Consider the following 18,472-nt stretch of genomic DNA (forward strand, 5'->3'; position numbering starts at 1 on the left):
TTTCCTTTATAATACATGTTTAGATGTTTAGGGAGAGGTCAGGCACGGTCAACTATATCATGGGTCAACTGATATTTCCTCTTAGACATATAAACACAGGAGCAATTTTCATTTGGAATCAATAAAGGAAATAGGAAAGCCATACATTAAACATTTAATCATATAATACATTATTTACTTGATTTGTACACTACTTAGGCTATAAACAGAAGCCTTAATAGCTCATTACTAGTGTCAAGCAAGTCTGCAAAACATACCCTTATTATTGCTTTATCACCTGATGAGTGTATGGACAAACATTGTAGTAGCATGTAAGTGCACAAGGAGGTATATGGAATCGCATGACAACCAATTTAATCGCATTTTTTTAATGACTATAAGGAATGTTTCTGTTTTGTGTCTGTTGTCAGGTTGATTAAATATATACATGTGAGTTGAATCAAATTCAGTGTACCCAGACTACAAACTTAATTACTTTCATTTTCGTTTGCATTCAAAAAATTTGACTCTTGATGGTTGCAGGCTCACAGGTTACAACAAAATGAATTTTTCTTTAGTCCGAGCTTTTGATTACATTTTCCTGCATTATAAGTGTTATAATTGTTACAGATATATAGGTAAGCACTTCGGCAACGACTATAGATGCTCGGTAGTCCCGCATATGTAATGGATTTGGTTTGTGTTTTGTTATTGTAAACTCGTCTCCAGATGGGCATTGTCGTTTGTGTATAGCGAAGCGTTGCTGTATAGTTGGATAACAACAGGATGCTATGATGCCCGATTTCTGTCGGGGCATTTTACTTCCTTCCTGAAAAAAATCTTTTTGTGCATCAATTGTTCAAGTTCACCTCAGTTGCTGGAATTTTTATTTTTGGTATATAGCACAAGTATTTTCGGAGTGAATATATTGACACCGTTCGTAGTTCTCCGTGTAATGAACGTTTCAGTAATTCGGAAGGATCATGTATATTAGAAGTTTACCCTTGATGCATCTTTCATGAGGATTTCATATTACTGTAGGTCTATACTTCTCGATCTGTTGGAATTCTGTAGACTCAGTAAAGTATTGACAGTATATAATGGCATTCTGGGACCAAGTCGAATCAGAGATCTTTGGAAAATTGAGGTTGGTTTAATTTGTTGCATTGTTAGTATCTTCGCTTGAAGTTCGCTTTATAAGTACTCGATCAGTCTTGTGTATCAATTGCTTCCTTTTTGCACTTCTTAAATTTGCAATTTTGTATAATTTAGGATCAAATTGCAATTTGCCAAAAGTATGCTAGTACGGTAATTTGATATGTAATTGTAATCAATCATAGATTTTGTGGTTTTTCCTTTATATCATTGCTGAGCAGACTTGCAGGACGATTACAAGAGTTAATGAGTATTATGATATTAGTACAAGGCTCTAAGCACTAGTAAGAGTATACTTATTAATCTTACCCCAGCTCGGTAGTGACCATGTACCAGATGTCCAAAATGTCCGGAGTAAGTGTATGCATTAACCCACATTGGCGCGATTAAAAGCACAGGTGTGCCATTAATGCTTAGAATATGCAAGTACCAGTGTGCAGAATCACTACAAGTGAATAATAAATTTAACAATGCAGAATTTATTTAAATGTTAATTACACAGATTATGTGTATACACTGTATAGTGTACCATAGAGTACATACTCTGTATCCACATTCTCTCAACATCTGTCACGTTTAAACTCAAAGTCCCTTTGCACAATAGTCAACAGTATATACAGTTCTGTCTGTCCTATATGGTACAGGTATACTTCCACTAGAAACATGGTGTCAAAACAGTCGCAGAATTTACTATGCAAGTAAATTCATGTGAACATTTTTAAGTTTGCAGTTCTCCAGTGCATGATTATGTTTTAGTTCTAATGAGATGTTGTAAAAATGTGACGGATTTTGCGGATATTTTTTATTACTATTTTTTTTGCGATGGATGATATCAAAAGAGGTTGAACTCTATAAATTAAGACAATGTTCAGTACAAATAATAAATATGAAAAAGTACATTTTATAGTTGATTTTAGTAAAGAAAAAAAATGCACTAGTTGCCATATCCTTTGGATCAAAGGGAAAAGATATGCAATAAGCTAAGAATATAGACCTCCAAAGGGACTTAAAAGGATTGTCATTTCGATGCTAGCTCAGGATCTTCAAATATTATGTCTTCTTTTCTTAAAATAGATATGACATGATTCAATTATTTACTGTAGAGGAACAAAGAGAGGATTAAGAGAAGAGGTTAGGGAGTAAACTAGAGAAAGACAAAGACAGGAAACAAAAGGTGGAAGAGAGCTTCGAGAAGAGGGGTGTCAGAGGGGTAAACAAGGGGAGATGGAATGGGGGGGGGGAAGCAGAGGAAAGGTTAGTCATGTCCTTCCTGAATGTTGAGCCCACGAGGTTGAATGGTGCGAAGGCGTTGCATCCACAGCCTCTCTCTGCTGATTTGTACTAGGTCAGGATGGCTACCTAAACTTTCAATCCCCTGTAGGGCCATGTCATTAATGGTATGGTTGGGAAGGTTAAAATGTTCTCCAACCTGGGTCTCAGTCTTCATGGTGTTGACTGTGGATCTGTGACCATAGAACCACTTCTTGAGGGTAGTTTTAGTTTCACAAATCATATAACCTTTCATCCAGAAATTTAATTTTTCATAGAATGTTTGTCTTTAATTTAATTATTTTTTTAACTTCAGTGGCTGAGATCATTCTTGTTTCAACAAAACTGAGGCTACTATATCTACCTTTCCAAGTATTGATCTTTAATTTATTTAGAGAAGTGCTCCTTTAATTTACATGGAGACTATTTTTTTTTTTTTTTTTTTGGGTAAGAAGCTGGTACATCATAATATTATATATGATTGTTGACAAGCCTGAGGGGAATGGATGGTATTTTGTAATGGTAGAGAGCTGATTGTACACAGAGCTCTATGGGAAAAATATCATAGCCTTATAATACAAGTATCTCTGACATTCTGGTAAGTGTGTGTGCCTGTTTTCCATACCAGCACCTTCAAATCGCATGTATGGATATATACATATGTAAACAATGGACTGAACCCCACATGACGTTCCCTGCAGGCAGAATATTACGTTATTTCTCTGGGTGATAACGTTCACACATCATATGTACTGCGCGTCTGCGCCTAAAACCTTTAGTACTAAGTTTGTATGCTATGATGCACCTGGATCAATGGAAGTGATATCTACTTAACTATGACATGGAGTATGCGCGAGGGCTCTTCCAACTCGTTTGCTGTTTATATTTGAGACAATTTTTGTATTTTGTTTGAGTGAAACATCTGCTCATTAGTTAGAAGAATTCAGTGATATTAGTTACACACACAACAAACTGGAGCCTTCGGTCTCAGCAGCCCCCGTAGTTGCATAACCCACGGAAGCCTGCGCCTATCTATATGTGTACGTAATACTGCAGAGGCCAACGTCGTTATCAAAGTCTTACTTCCTTGCTGATTAGAAGTGCAAACTAGAAATGTTAGACGATGGTAACAGGGAGTGATCGCTTTGGAGGAAATTAAGTGGGACAACATTTATTGCCTGACAATTCTGAAAATTTAGTTAGTTCAAGTGCCTGAGGTTGGAATTAAATTCTCACGCAAAGGAGTGTCATACATTTGGATATAGTTGATATATACAACAACAAAAAATTGTTGGTTTTCATTATGGATTGGATCAGGAGTCATTTACAAAGCATATTACCGGACAGAGAACATGGCAACCTGGACTACGGGCACAGTATCCAAGGCAAAGACGACGACGAGGAAGATAGTAGCGACACAGTGGTGGTAGAAGCGGTAGAAGATGGGGATTTGATGGATATAGAGGCCGGCGGCACGGAGGGACCATCAAAAGAAAGGAAACTGGAACAATATCAAACTAACAGTGGAAGAACTGAAGGGGAAGACACAGCAGATGTGGATTCTATAAGGCCAGGATTAAAGGGCCATGATGATGATACAGGCCGTACAGATGGTGAAATACGTACTCCATCCGATACTGATGATGCAGGCCAGAGTCAATTAAGTGAAAAAATCGAAATGGAGTACCAAATGGTGACTGAACAGGATTTGTTGTTGGGTGTCCGAGGAGGCGAGGACCTGACAGAGCAGGTATTACCACAGGACATGGTAGAGTTAGAAAGAACAAGGCACAAGGAATCTCAAATGGAGGAAACTTCAACAATGTCTGGTTTGTTAACATTTGTGGAGACATTAGAAGCTGATGTTCCTGTTGCCAGAGGGCAGGAGGTCCTGCAGTGCATAAATAGTAGAGACATGTCCAGAGATATTTCACATGATGGTATAGGCTCAAGAGGATCAAATCGTGAGGATGGTGCATCACCAAGGGGTGGTATGGCGCAGCTCAATAAGACACCGGATGCACCTCAAGCTATAGAAGAAACGTCCAAATTATCGTTCGGGAGGCCTTCGTTCGAACCAGCGCCCCTCATTCGTGTGAAGTCGTCAGCACACGCTCATTCCGATTCGTCTGATGATGTATTCTTCCAGACTTACAGGAGGAGTGGAAGAAACTTCTCTCTTCCTACATTATCAGGAATGGCACCGCATCTTCAACCCACAGAGTCGATGATGTTAGACAATGTGCTCTTGGAACTTAAAAGCGAATTGGAAGATGAAGAAATACTGCTGGAGAAGCCTCTCGTAGACAGACGGAAATCGTCATTGCCGGGCACGCTAGTAGATGTAGGGGCGTTGAAGCCTACTTCCAACCAAGTCATCATACAATGGTATCAGTCTCAATTCACACTTTGTTATTTCTTTACCTCTATTTACGATAAAAGATTGTATATATAGTAAAAACAAACAATTTTTTATTCCCAATTTCCCACTGTTGTTTATACAGTTTGCAGTGTCTTTGGATGTAAATCATTCCTTGAATCTTTAAATTTCATGTAAAGACAACACTGTTTTGGAAATTGTAATTTCATGGCATGAAACCCTTCAGTTAAATGTTTCATCTTCAAAAGTGTCCCACAATATTAATATAGCACTTGGAGAGTCGTCAAAGTCATATTTTGAAGTCATCGTGGAGTGAAGGGAGTTTCTAATTAATTTAATTAATAATAATTAAATAATTAAGTTCTTTGTCATATGTTAGTGCTCAAATTTATATGTAAATTCAATCCCTACAATTTCAAAATATTTAGTCACTTGATGGAAATAATACAAAGTGCTTAAAGAATCTAGTGAGTAACATCCAGTTCATGGTACTTAAATTGTTGCATGAAGAGCAACTACTGTGAACTTATTGCAAGGCCATTCGTCCCTTTTCCCGGCCCCAATATTAGGGTTTCTTTATGATTAAATTCATACAGAGATCAAGACTCTTTATAAACCTTATAGCTAAAAGAGTTAGTCTACTTGGCATGTTAAAGGGTGTGAAGACTCGCGCAAAAAGAAACGTCTAATGCCGGTAATCTGACCTAGTTTCGAATGAGGTGTAACAGAAGTGTTAGACACCACCATCGATCCCAGAAAATACACACACAGCTTGCTACCGTCGGTAATTAGACACTAGTGTACAGTCAGTACATACAGCTGCGGTCAATACCCACAGCACATTGTATAAACGATACAGCGATTGACATCTCAGGTCCAGCTAAAGATAACAAGGTATCACGTTTCATTACTGTCTGCATTTTGTAGCGACACAGTAAAACGTCACTTGCAAGCAACAGTAAGTTAACTTTTTCAAATGGCCCCACGCAGTTTGGGTCGATGCCTTCGATGCCTTTTAAAGAATCTAGTGAGTAACATCCAGTTCACGGTATTTATACTGCTGCATGAAGAGCAGCTACTGTGAAACTTATTGCAAGGCCATTCGTCCCTTCCTGGGCCCCAGTGTTGGGGTTTCTTAATATTATTAAATTCATACAGATATCAAGATTTTTTATAAACCTTATACTGTAGCTATATAAGGGTTAGTCTACTTGGCATGTTAATGAAAGTCTGTGTGCACGGGTGATGTCTTTCTATGCATATTGCTGTCTGCCATACAGTACAGTGTGGCAATTTACCAGTAGAACAAAGTAGGCTACATATACATGGTTTTCAGTCATGGGAGATATTGCATATCTAGAGTAAATTCATATAGAGTGTAACTACATTTAAAAAGTGACATGAAAGGAAGCAAGCCTGTGTCTGATACATTAAGTTTAATAGTTTATAGTGCAGTACAATTGTTGTTTATACAATCATAATTTTTATTGTTTTGATTTGTTAAAACTTCTTTGGCCATGATACTGAGAAGTTGTAAGTTCTAACCCCGAAAACCATGTCTAAAATGTCCCCAACAATTTGAGGTTGAAGCTTAAAGTTGTTACATAATTTGAGTTTATATTACAGGACAGTGTCTGTTTGTATCAATTACATGTGTTTTTACATAATGGGTTTTCTATATAAACCCTTTACCAGCTTCCTGGTTGACTGGACTACACAGACTGCCATACATCTATTACAATTTCATGAATAAAGTATGCATTGAGTGCCATTTATAACCATAACCATTAACCAATATACTCTCTAAGCTAGAAGCCATTGCAGTACTCTGCAGTACTGTGTGTCTCAATTTGGAAATCTATAAATACAGCTTGCACTTTCATCTCCACTTTGATGGTTCATCATATGTAATTGCCAGTGTGACCTTGTGAGTTTCATTTGATTTAAAGCACTCTGTACTGTTTATTGAACGGTGGATGTTGAAGCTGATTCTGTATTGCTTTTGGTACTTACAATCTGTGTATCGGTACTCATAGGGCAGAGGTGTTTGCGTGGGGCTTGCGGGAAGGAAGGGGAGGGAGGAGAGGGAGGAAGTCCAAGTGAGTTTAGAAACCGTAACTTCAGGTTTTGGTTTCCGTTGTTAACATCTCAATAGATCAATGCTGTACAATTTTGATCTTGCAAAATGGACACTATATCCATTGATGGCAGTCAACAGAGCCATATAAGTGGAACAGACAATTTTGCCTGCATGTGCATTTGTAATGTAATTTCTTCTTTATATATTTCTAGCAGTTACCCTTATTTTCACTTTGTTCCTTGTGACTTTGGTGAACACCTCTTAGCGTGATTTCTTGAAAGGAAAAATTAAGCCCTTAACATCTTGATACAAGTGATTGCTACCAGGGTCTGTTTATATCTTTTGTATATAAAACAAGAAGATACACTTAATAGATAGGAACAGCTACTCGGTATTATATGAAAGATCTGTGAGCTAGTTGATTAAGATGTTTATCTAAGTGTAATTAACTCCAACCAACTATTAAAGTGAATCAAATAGAAGCTCATGTGTAAGTGTCTGAAGACTGCTAAGGAACACCTGGCAGTTGTTGTTGGATTACCTAAAGAAACACAACATTTAATACAGTGTGAAGTGTTTGATATTATTGTACATAATAATCAGATACCAATGGGGTTCATCTTTGTAAATCATAAACAATCCTCTCGACTGCTTGGAGTGATCTAAACTATATAGCTCATTCTTTCTCGTTTAGGGTTTTGAGGTTAATAGGTTTAACAGGTGTTTGGTAGTTCCCAATTGCTTGTTGGTACAATATACTGGAAGTGAGCCTCCCTTTCATTGGTTGGAAGAATAATATCTCTTACTATGAATACATAATACATTTAAATCTATGAAAACATATTTAGTCTGGATTTTTATCTTTTAATCAGCTCACGGTTGATGTGTTTTTCTTCTTCTGTCGCAGGGACTCTTCTTCCGAGGCTGCTTCCAACAGAAGGATCAGCTCACCAATTTTAAGGACCGATGACCTGAGGGAAGCCCACGAGCGTCTCGAAACACCGCCTCCTACCAAACCCAGAAAACTAGTCACCCCTGCAGTGGGCAAGAGGGGTGTGGACACCCCAGTTAAAGCGATCAAAATCCAAACAGACAGGAATAAGAACAGCAGCAAACCTGGCGGCACCAATGATACAATCTATGAAGACAGGGAGTCCCCTCAGACGCAGTCACCACTGAGGCCGGACGGTGACAACAGAAGAAGTGGCGCTTACACCCCTCCGAACAGGAACCGCAGGCCCGACTCTAAGATATCGCCGCAGGGGAAGCCCCCTCTCAGACGGGAGAAATCAATAACTCAACGTCGGGAGGAAGAGAGGCAGATCCAGAAATCGAGAGCTTTCAGCAATTCTTATGAACTGTCAGCTGATCTGTATAATAAACAAGTAAGTCAAAGGTCATATAAGATAACTAACTATAGACTACCATTTCAATTTCAAGAAGAATGCAGAAAAGTGGGCTTTTAGTTTGGTAATTGTCAGGTCAAGTTTTAATACTTCATCAAAGTATGACAGATCAACAAGTATGACATCATCCTTCTGGACATTAGAGGAAATAACCTTTACCCCTCATGATGGCACTCTTATATTTTCCCCCTCCCCCTGATAAACCTTCAAACATCCCACAACCCAATCTCTCCCCTTTCCCCTCTCCCCTCTCCCCTCCCCCTCCTACCAACCAACAACAGATAACGTCAGGATAGGATTGTGTCAGTCTCAATGCCATTAACCTACAAAATACCACGTAAGGATAAAGACAAAAATAACAATAGATATTTAATACGTCATTCGTTTGAGCATGCTGTCCCTCATCTGAGAGAAAATACAATTGTTATGTTTGGTCATCCGATTCTAAATTGTTGACGTACGTCTAGATTTCAAACCAAGTGCAAAGTTAACAATGACTTATGACTTTTGAAGTGTGGATATAAAACGGTATACCTTAATGAGTGGTCCATCAATCTCGTTCTTTTTTGACGAAAAACGAGAAGGGATTTTTGGTCGGTTCATACATACGTTATCTGATCTCCCAAGTCTAGTTCTGTTGCCGTGGCAGCGAGCAGTTAGGTCAACGGGAAGTGCTTGTCATTATGTCATTGCCCAATGGGCGTTTCTGTTTACATACTTTACCTAAGGTAACCCCACACCGAGGCAGGGGTAGTTATTTGGTCATTTGAGATCCACTGACGTATTGCCCTATGATGATTTCCTCTTCATGAAGAGATTCCTTTTAACTAAGCTTTGTCTTGGAACCGAAACAATAGTGATTGTTGATTGTCATGGCTATTTTATCTGATAATTATTAAATAGACCAACTTCGGGAAATGTCACAACTTACATGGAAATTTTTTTTATTTTTAAACGAAAGAAAAGGGAATTGACAATGTGGCATATTTGCGTTAATTTATTTTTACAATCCTTCCCTCGAAAACGAGTTATTAATCATAAGGGGTTTCTAAAAGCTTTTGAAGGCTGCATTTTACAAACTTAAATTTTGGTGTCTCAAACTAGCGCACAAATCTAGTTTCAGAATTGAAACTTGAAAGGTAAACCAGAGGGAATGTAATGCTGTTAGTTTAATTTCATTGCTTGCGACAAAGTTGGAACACATTTCATCATGTGACATGATCATGTGACAAGAAACAGAATTGTTTCCTGCTCAAAGAAATATGTCAAGCACAGATTGAATTTATTCATGTTACACGAAACTTCAGTAGTTACATTCCAAGATTATTCCTTAAAGAATATTTTAAGATCATCTGAAACGTATTAACCTCTATAGTGTTTAGATAGATTTCATCGAGTAAAGTATCTCTATCGTGAATGCAGATAGTTCCTCGCTCCTCTCGAGACCTAAGTTCTTTTTTTCATCCTACCTCGATCCTGCTTCCTCGACAGGTTGAAATGCTAGAGAGGAGGTACGGTGGTCGACAAAGAGCCCAGTCAGCAGCCAGAGTCATTCAGGAAGCCTATCGTAAATACGAGATGAATCGTGAATTTCAGAAACTACGAAGGACCCGCTCCGAGTCGCGCATCTCCAAATACTTGGACCACCATCTACGCAACACCAAGGAGTGGGGTGTGCACAGCAACCGTGCAAAGGTCATGGTGATAGAGGAACCTCCTGGAGGTGAGGTAGAGGCGAGGGGCGGTGGGATTGATCAGCAGAGGCTACGCAAAAGTGAGACGATAGACCTCTCTGAGGTGAACGGCAAGCGTAGTAACGGACCTCTACAACACAGGAACAATTGCAATAACGTCGGACCCAAGGGAATCCCAGATTCAAGAACTACTAAAACTCTGACTCAGACACAGACTTCTAAGAAAGTGGTTGTCAAGGTGACCCTGCAACGCAACGAAGACGGCGTTGAGGTACCTAGGTTCACTGACAGCATGGAGAGCAGTATAGAACGGAGGAGGGACTTTATGCCTCCGACCGTGGACAGGGCTGGTCCCCACAAAGCTGCTCGATCAGTGGAGAGGAAAGTCATCATTACCACTCAAAATGAAAGTTTCATCGCAAGGAACACTAGTCCCGTGCCGTCACGGTCTCCCAGTGGAAACTTTGCCCGGCAAGGGCACCCAGCGAAAGCTTCCATGATTCCTATACCAAGCGATCACAGAGGAGGAGCTGTACCCAGTCCCCCTACCAGGGTCACTGGCCCCCCCAATATTAAATCCAAACAGCCCCCACCTCCACCACAGCGGCAGTACGGTAGTCCCAACACATCTCCACGTCCTTCAGTGGATTACAACAGATCAGGAATAGACACTAGCACCACCACACAGGTCAAAGTGCAAGATGTATCAGGTTCCACAGGAAGGAAAGCGGTCGTTGATACGTCTGATTCACTACAAAGCAGAGAGGAAGATAGGAAGGAAGGAGTGTCCAGTGAACAATCGATGGGAGATCAGTATTACAGAGACTCACAGTCATCGCAACAACAGATCGACAGGCAGGACAACAGAGCAGTACACTACGACAACACAGACGGCCAGGAGAATGGCAAAGTTGTCATAGTGACCCCAGTGGTAACGGCAGCAAACATTCCAGTACAGGCTAGCAGGAAAAAGAACCACTCCGAAGGGGATCCACTGGGGAGCAGCGCCAAGGAAATGACGTTTGATGACCGCCCGCAGTACCCTGCGACCAACACCGGTATCTCCGGGATGGAACAAAATGGACCTACCCACAGGAATAACTTTGATTTCTTGGAGATTCATAGCCCTGTACCCTCTGTGCAGATACACAAGCCTCACGGTGCCCATCAAAAGACGGACCATTATTCATCCTCGGATTCGGAAGACTCCGAGGATGAGGACACCAGGAGGCCCAGGTCCGCTACCTCGGATATGGGCCAGGCCGAACACAGTCAATTGCCCAAGGCCCGTAGCATGGGAAATATGAATTCTCCCGTTTGGAAGCGTAAAGCCATGGACCCAAACAATAAATCGAAGAGCATGTCCCTCACGAACGGCTCTGAGACCCTGCCAAGGTCCGAGACCCGGGAGAGCGTGAGTAGCGAGAGCAGTGGGTCGTCAAAGTTTACCGGCGGCGATGACTCTTCGAGTATATCGGAGAGCGTGGACAGTTTAACAGGAGAACTGAATTATAACCAAGAACTCTTTGAGAAAAGAACGTCAGCCCCATCTCTTTCAATACCGATGACTGCGACCAGAAAACGAAGGTATCGACTGGGTGTCAATCTCTTTAACAAGTGAGTGTCTTATCGTTTCGCTTCTTCTTCTTCTTCTTCTTTCAATCTGTGTGTGAAGTATGATGATATGATTACATCTTAAACTGCTCGTAGACCTTGTAAAACATGTATTTTGTATCCGCATTTTTGTAATCAAAACGGATCTGAAATTTTAAGTCACCACTATCGTCTTTTGACATGGTCATATCACATGGAAAATTTGGGATAAAAAATGATTTTCTACAACTCCTAACCACTTGCTAAAAGACAAATGTAGCAACTGTACCTTGGGGGGTACAGGAGAAGGGGATTGTTTACTGGGATGGCATTTCACCTTAAAAAGAAAAAATTGCCCCTTACTTTTAAAAAAAGTATGGTTTTGCCTGTCAGTTGTCAAGAATATAAATTAAGTTTTGGTACAAGTTCATATTCTGTCTCTTCAAACTAACTTTGCTTTTACACATCTTATAATAAAATAATCTCTGGGATTGTAAAACTTGACAGCTTTAATACAGCATCAATCTAAAGCTGTGTGTGGTGTTATAATTCCATAACTGTGCATTGCAAAAAAAAAAGCAAGCTCAGGGATGTATGATATTAAAATACAATCGTAACTTTCAGCAGTATTTGGTAGGTTTTGTCAAAATTGGCAAATGGCATTTATGTAAAATGCTGAATTTAAAAGTAAATATTCAAGACACGATGCATGCATTTCAAATAAAAAAAAACAGATTATATTTGAAACTTGCATTATGATTCGGTTGACTCTCAGTGTGAACCTCAATTGTGTGCTGATATTAATAACTTTATGCATAGACCTTGGTTATTTTACATAGTTGTACATGTAAGATACATACAAAGTTGAATATTTTTGCTATAAAACAGCTATTTGAGTCATTTACTTTCCTTATGCTATTCATAACCAATAACCCATTTTACAGTGTAGTTCAATAGGCCTGTAATACCATGTCAGATAGAAGAGTTTATAAAGTGACGCATATTAATTACTGTACAAGTCACTTGTTTATGTCAGTCTAAGACCTTTTTTTTTTTTTTCGGCCACAACCTTTTTTTTTTTTTGGCCACGACCCAACCACGATTGCATTGGTCTTGGCCATGAACCATCGAACATAACCCCTCCTTTTTCGGTGAAATTTATCGTTGCAATGCCACTGGAATATGGTCAATTAAATGCAATGGTTGGCTCTGTTTCATTGCCAAAAGTCCATCGATCTTGTCCTTGAGTTAATCAACAATGCAATCGTGTGATCAGCAGATAGGGCCACCTTTTCCCACTTATTAATGATACCTTCACTACTTAAGATAAATACAACATGATTCTGTGGTTTCTGCAACAATCTCACAACCTAAGGAAAATCCTCTGTGACCCGGACATTGGATTTTGACCCATCTGTTGCGGTCCATCTGTTGTGTACTGGAAAATGCAAGTGATCAAATGGAATTCACTAGTTACTCGCTAGTGAACCATCTTAGTATCGATTAACACTCAGAGGTCTCCTCATTCCATGAATTGTAATTGTCTTTTTTATGTACATTTTTGTTAGGTCTGCTTAAATTGATGAGCAGATGTAATTTAAGGTTTTACTGTATGATCACATATATATATTGCTTAGATCATCATATTCATGTATCTCCATTATAGCAATATACGGTGATAAGTTGTTTCGGAGTCAAGGCCAATCAGGAAAAATGGCAAGATTTGCTGAATGATTTATTGCTAGCCCATCAGGTTTCGTTTTCCTGAAAATTAAGAACAGCTTCCTCTTTCTACCTGTGACATTTTATGTGGGTAATGCTTAGTCAACTAAATATATAAGGCAACAGCCTGCTCACAACTTGTAGATTGGGCAGCGGCTCTCAATATATCTACAAAGTTGTAATTATTTATGGAAGAAAATTTACAAAGCCTTAATTTGGGATTAACTTTGCTTTTAAGATAGGTATTCATTGTTGACCTAAATTTAACCTCTTTTAAAGCCACAAACTGGACGGAAATTACCATGTGTTTAAATTCAAAAGAAATTTATTTTGTAAACGTGCCTAATATTGAGGTCATCTGAAGTGTGCCCAATTTCAAGTTACATTAATTGCTAAAGTTTCAAAGAATATTGTCATAACCAGACCTGGGTTGTATAATGGTTTTGAATCCAAACTTTTCTTTCATAAAGATATATACAATTTAACATATATCTATGATTTAAAATGCACAGATTTTATCTGTGACAAACTAAGTAAAACATTTGGAGAAAATGAAAGAAAATTACCTCTTTTCTTAACCAAAAATTCAACACTCAGTATTGGCTTCTACACTTTTCATAGCAGATCTGTGTACCTAGCTTAGTACAACTTTGATAAGAATCCTGGACTATCAGTGTTGTGTTGAAAATTGTAATAGGTTTTCTCAAACTGTCATTATTCTGTTTGTTATGGCTAATTACCCTTACATTTATAGGGTCTTTTAGGGCACACAAGAAAATTGTCTAACACAGGATTTCTATGTGTATGGAACATTGCACTGTAAACCTGCAACCAGATGGAACCTAGCCCGACCTTCAACACCGGGGTGGGGTGTAATGTCTGATAATTTCTGAAAATCGTTGACAATTTTCATTCGTGTGTGGTGTGGCAATTTCAACTACTATACCTGACAAGAGGTAGTGTTAGTGTTGAGACCACTCATCAAGATTTCTGTGGGAGGAAAAGAGGTTTAATTTGGTCAGGGATCTATATTCTTCTGCTATGGATCTTGTATCCCTGTGAAACTTTCAATTAATTGAGGTGTTGGTGGGTGGAAGGGCACTTAGACTTATTGACTTATTGACAACTGGTCTTACTGTTGAGGAGTAAATATCCACTCATAAAAGTTTTAATAGAGGGGTTGGGGAGGGGGGGGGGAAGGTGGGTTAAATTTATTCAAAGGTCATATTATTCTATTGTGAACTTCTCATCCCAGGGAAGATTCCATCCAGGGGGGTGGGAGCCTGAACTTGGTCAGAGGTCATGGTACTCTACTTGCCATTTAATATCCCTGGATGAAAATGTTTAAGAGTTCTCATATATGTTTTAATGGGTAATTAATTGAACAGCGTGATAATTACTTTATATATTTTTATATACTTTATATATCCTTCGTTTAAACAAGGTTATGTATGTACTGGAAGGATGTGATCTCATCTTGTCCTTGACAAGACCTAGAAGTAACTTTAAACCTTCAGCAACATTTGATAGGCCTGGATCGGGTTATTAGGTGTCGCAATATCGTAGTATTATAAAGCAACATAAGTTCATAAGGTCTGCAGGCCACAGGGTGCAACCATACACACACAGGAAGTGCATCAGGATATTGTCCCAAGTGTTCCAAAGTTCTCCGCCTGCAATAAAATGATGGTGACATATTTTTGGTTCTCTCAGACTCTCTCTCTTCAAGTTCCTTGGTGATAGGCGATGACCTTTAGCCTCTTTGTGGACAGGTTTACTCTACTATCCTCACCCTATTAACACATTCAAACAATGATAACATTAGTATTTCATAGATTTTCTTGGTTAAACCTCTGGACTGATGTGATGGATAAATCTAGTTTTTAAATCAGAAAATAAAAGAACATGGTGATGTGATGGAAGGGGACATTTGAGGGTGAAACTGGGGGGAGGGAGTTGGGAGGGGGGAATCCCACTGGTATGAAGCCAAACATATTAAGCTCTGAGTTATAATTTCTGTATTGAAAAGAACAGATATGCTTGAGTGTATTTCTATATGATATTTCTGATTATGGATTCATATTAATATATATCATCACAATAATTTTAAAACGCTATGTATTTAACGTTTATTCTTTTTTCAGTTTTTCTATAAATATCTTTTTTTTCATGTTACTTTACAGGAAACCAGAGAAAGGTATCAAATTTCTGGTGGAAAACAAATTCTTAGACAACTCTCCCAACGAAGTCGCCAAATTCTTGCTAACTCATTCCGGTTTCTGCAAACAGAAGATCGGAGAATATCTGGGAAATTTACAGAAAGATTTCAACATGATGGTCTTAGAGTAAGTAAATCAATTCTGATCTGAGATAAGGATTCCCTGATCGCCTTTAATTCACAAGCAGTCTAAGTAAAGGGAGGAGGGAGGAGGGGGAGGGAGAGGGAGAGGGAGAGGGGAAGGGGAGTTGGAGGTGAGGCAGTGGGAGTGGTTTGAGGAGGAGGGAGTGGTGAGGTTGTAACTGTCAGATCTTGACACACGGCTATCATTTCAGCTGGGACAGAAAATGGTCATTAAGAGTCTGTTATAAAATTTGAATATTCAGCACAAAAAAAGCAAGTTGCTATGACTCTATTGTTTTGTGAATATGAATATACTGATAATGCAAAATACATTAATTTTGATAAAGAGTGCTATATTCTGTTATCAGTTGATTGTGCTTCTAAATACCATTTACCTTGGACCTGATGGTAAATACGCTATCGTGGTATAACCACGAAAGGAAGTAAAGGCTTTTAGGCCTTCACCATTAGTGGTACCGAGGAAGGATTTCAGGAAATGAATCAAGTTGTATCAGGGCTATTGCGTGTCGGGGTATTAGCATCAAACCACGCACAAAGTTGTCGGATTAGTCGGAAACCTTTTTTCTTGCGACATTGCCTACCTGGTACCACGGTCTGTTTGTCTTTTCACTCTCCCCTGATCCTCATTAAACATTGGTTTGTCCTGTTTTTTATTGTGATTGACCCAAAAATATGCTGAATGAGAGGTTTTTTTATTCCAAGAATACATTGTCATTATGACACTTTGGAATAACTTACGGACCATAAGTTATGGTACACATTCAGACAAATAGTGGTTCACTTCCCAGTGATTAAAGGAACAAAGTATTTGGTGACGCTGAACGAACCCATCACATGACCGCACCAATATCCAGTGAAGACCGTCCTGCCCAGTTTACAGGTCACCATCTCAAATTGATGCAAAGATTGTCACAAAATCATGAATACCTTATCAATTAGATATTCCTGAAAGCAGTAATAATTCCTTCAAAGTTGTTGATGGAACAGTTTTTGTGTTTATATTATATTACCGAAAGGATTGCAAATGCCTCCCGCAAACAGCACAACTTACATCGTATTACTATAGGTTACTTAATAGAATGATTATAGTCTAGTTTGTTTAATTATAACATCTGACATCGTTAAGTGCTTTCACTTCCTTCATGATGTAGGGCATGCATTGTCTAAAGCTTTCCCTTTCTATAGTCCTGCCTTTTAAGTCTCAAAGGATTCTTCCTCTTTATGATAGTTCCTCCTTATAGCATAGTTATAGACTTTGTGAATCGATGAGTTTTCCATCAGAAGGGGGAAGCCTTGATGAGACATCCTGTTCAGTCTAATTGGCCTTAATCCCTTTCTTGGCAAAAGTTTAAAGTCCTCAGTCATCTCAACTCCTGTTACCTTTGTATCTACAGCTTCTTATTTTTGTTTCCCGAAAGGTGAAAATATGTAGCAACTCTTGCAGACCTTTGCATAATTTGTGAGGGGGGACAGCAGATTGCAAAGTCGGCAAAGACTATAACCCCGGTCGCAATGTCGGTAATTACTGTTACAGTTTATAGATTCGTCGAACACGACAGCATACAGAAACGTTGTACTCAAAACCGAAGCCAACGTGAATTAATTAGGTCACTCATCCGGAGTCTTTGTTAACTACTTCAATACCGCCCTCATTAACATTTGAGGAAGCATTTCATACTGTAGTTTTGCTGTACATGTATTTCTTTGAATACAATCAACACACTCACCTAAGACCTAGATATTATACAGAGATTGGGAAAGATTTAGGTGGATGGTTTCAGGGTTCACAATGTAAACTGCAATAGAGCACAGCAACAAAAGTGTCCGACTGACCTGTGAATGTAACATACTATCATTCTGAACTCGACTTAAAAACATGGCTCATTGGTTGCGGATGTCTGGCAATCTATTGGCTGCCAAGTAGGCAAATTCTGAAGGGTGGGGAGAGGGGGAGGCAACCAAAAAAAATTGACAAAAACCGTTCTTATGAGGGTGCAAATGACATAGAGCATTACATCCTGAATCGATGATGCTAGCATTGCAGTTTTTTCACTGAAACAAAAACAAAAATACAACACAATACAAATAAAATTAATTTAGTTAATATGTTTGTGCAATGATAAGGTAGATCATACAAAACCACTGGAGCATGGAATACTCATTAATGCCAGTCAACTTTCTTCTATGGTAACCAATGAATCCACACACATACAGATACACAGAATAAACCTATCCTTCCTGAATAGTCTGCAAGGGTGATTAAGAGAGATTTATCTTTCAAAAACAAGATGCAATTATAACCTCAATTAACCCTGTTACAACAGGCTGATACCTTGAAGCTGATTGATGTCTGCATTTGATTGGCAAACCAGGTGATATTTTACAAATATTCCCTCCACACTATATTTATTTTGCTGTTTGTTTTTCTTTTCTCAGATGCTATGTGGCAGAAATGAACTTCAAAGGTCTTCCCATAGATGAGGCCCTGAGGAAGTTTCAGTCAACTTTCAGGATGCCAGGAGAGGCTCAAAAAATTGAACGATTGATGGAGGTGAGAAAATTGTAGACACTGTGAAGGAAGAGATACTGCACAGAATGAAGTGAATTGGCAAAGAGTAACATTCGGCATAGAGATGCTTAAACTTGGAGAAAAAATTGCCCTTCAACAAAATTATTCTGTGATTGAGTTTCCTTTCAGGGAAAGGAAAATGAAAGTCAGGAAGTGTTAAACAGAAGACATTTCGTCATTAATGATCATAAGATGTGAAAACTGTCGGCTTCTCAATGTGCGCAAAAGGGAAAATGAAACTTCTCTTGGCTTAGATGTAGATC

The 18,472-nt window shown here is 38.9% G+C and overlaps 1 protein-coding gene across 13 annotated transcripts in view; it reads left to right on the top strand.

Annotated features, from left to right (window-relative positions):
* Positions 1 to 18,472, top strand: part of LOC139962235 (uncharacterized) — a 150,336-nt gene that overhangs the window by 112,549 nt on the left and 19,315 nt on the right. For 10 of the 13 annotated variants that reach the window (XM_071962263.1, XM_071962269.1, XM_071962270.1 and 7 more), the window contains 4 exons: positions 7,771 to 8,248; positions 9,761 to 11,580; positions 15,462 to 15,623; positions 18,077 to 18,191. In XM_071962263.1, the coding sequence (XP_071818364.1) occupies positions 7,771 to 8,248; positions 9,761 to 11,580; positions 15,462 to 15,623; positions 18,077 to 18,191 (2,575 nt within the window). Of the gene's footprint in view, positions 1 to 623; positions 1,127 to 3,141; positions 4,792 to 7,770; positions 8,249 to 9,760; positions 11,581 to 15,461; positions 15,624 to 18,076; positions 18,192 to 18,472 lie in introns of those variants that run through there. The other 3 variants (XM_071962273.1, XM_071962260.1, XM_071962262.1) reach the window with 3 other exon arrangements.

The sequence above is a fragment of the Apostichopus japonicus genome, chromosome 20 (genome assembly GCF_037975245.1).
Source record: "Apostichopus japonicus isolate 1M-3 chromosome 20, ASM3797524v1, whole genome shotgun sequence".
In the NCBI taxonomy this organism is placed as follows: domain Eukaryota; kingdom Metazoa; phylum Echinodermata; class Holothuroidea; order Aspidochirotida; family Stichopodidae; genus Apostichopus; species Apostichopus japonicus.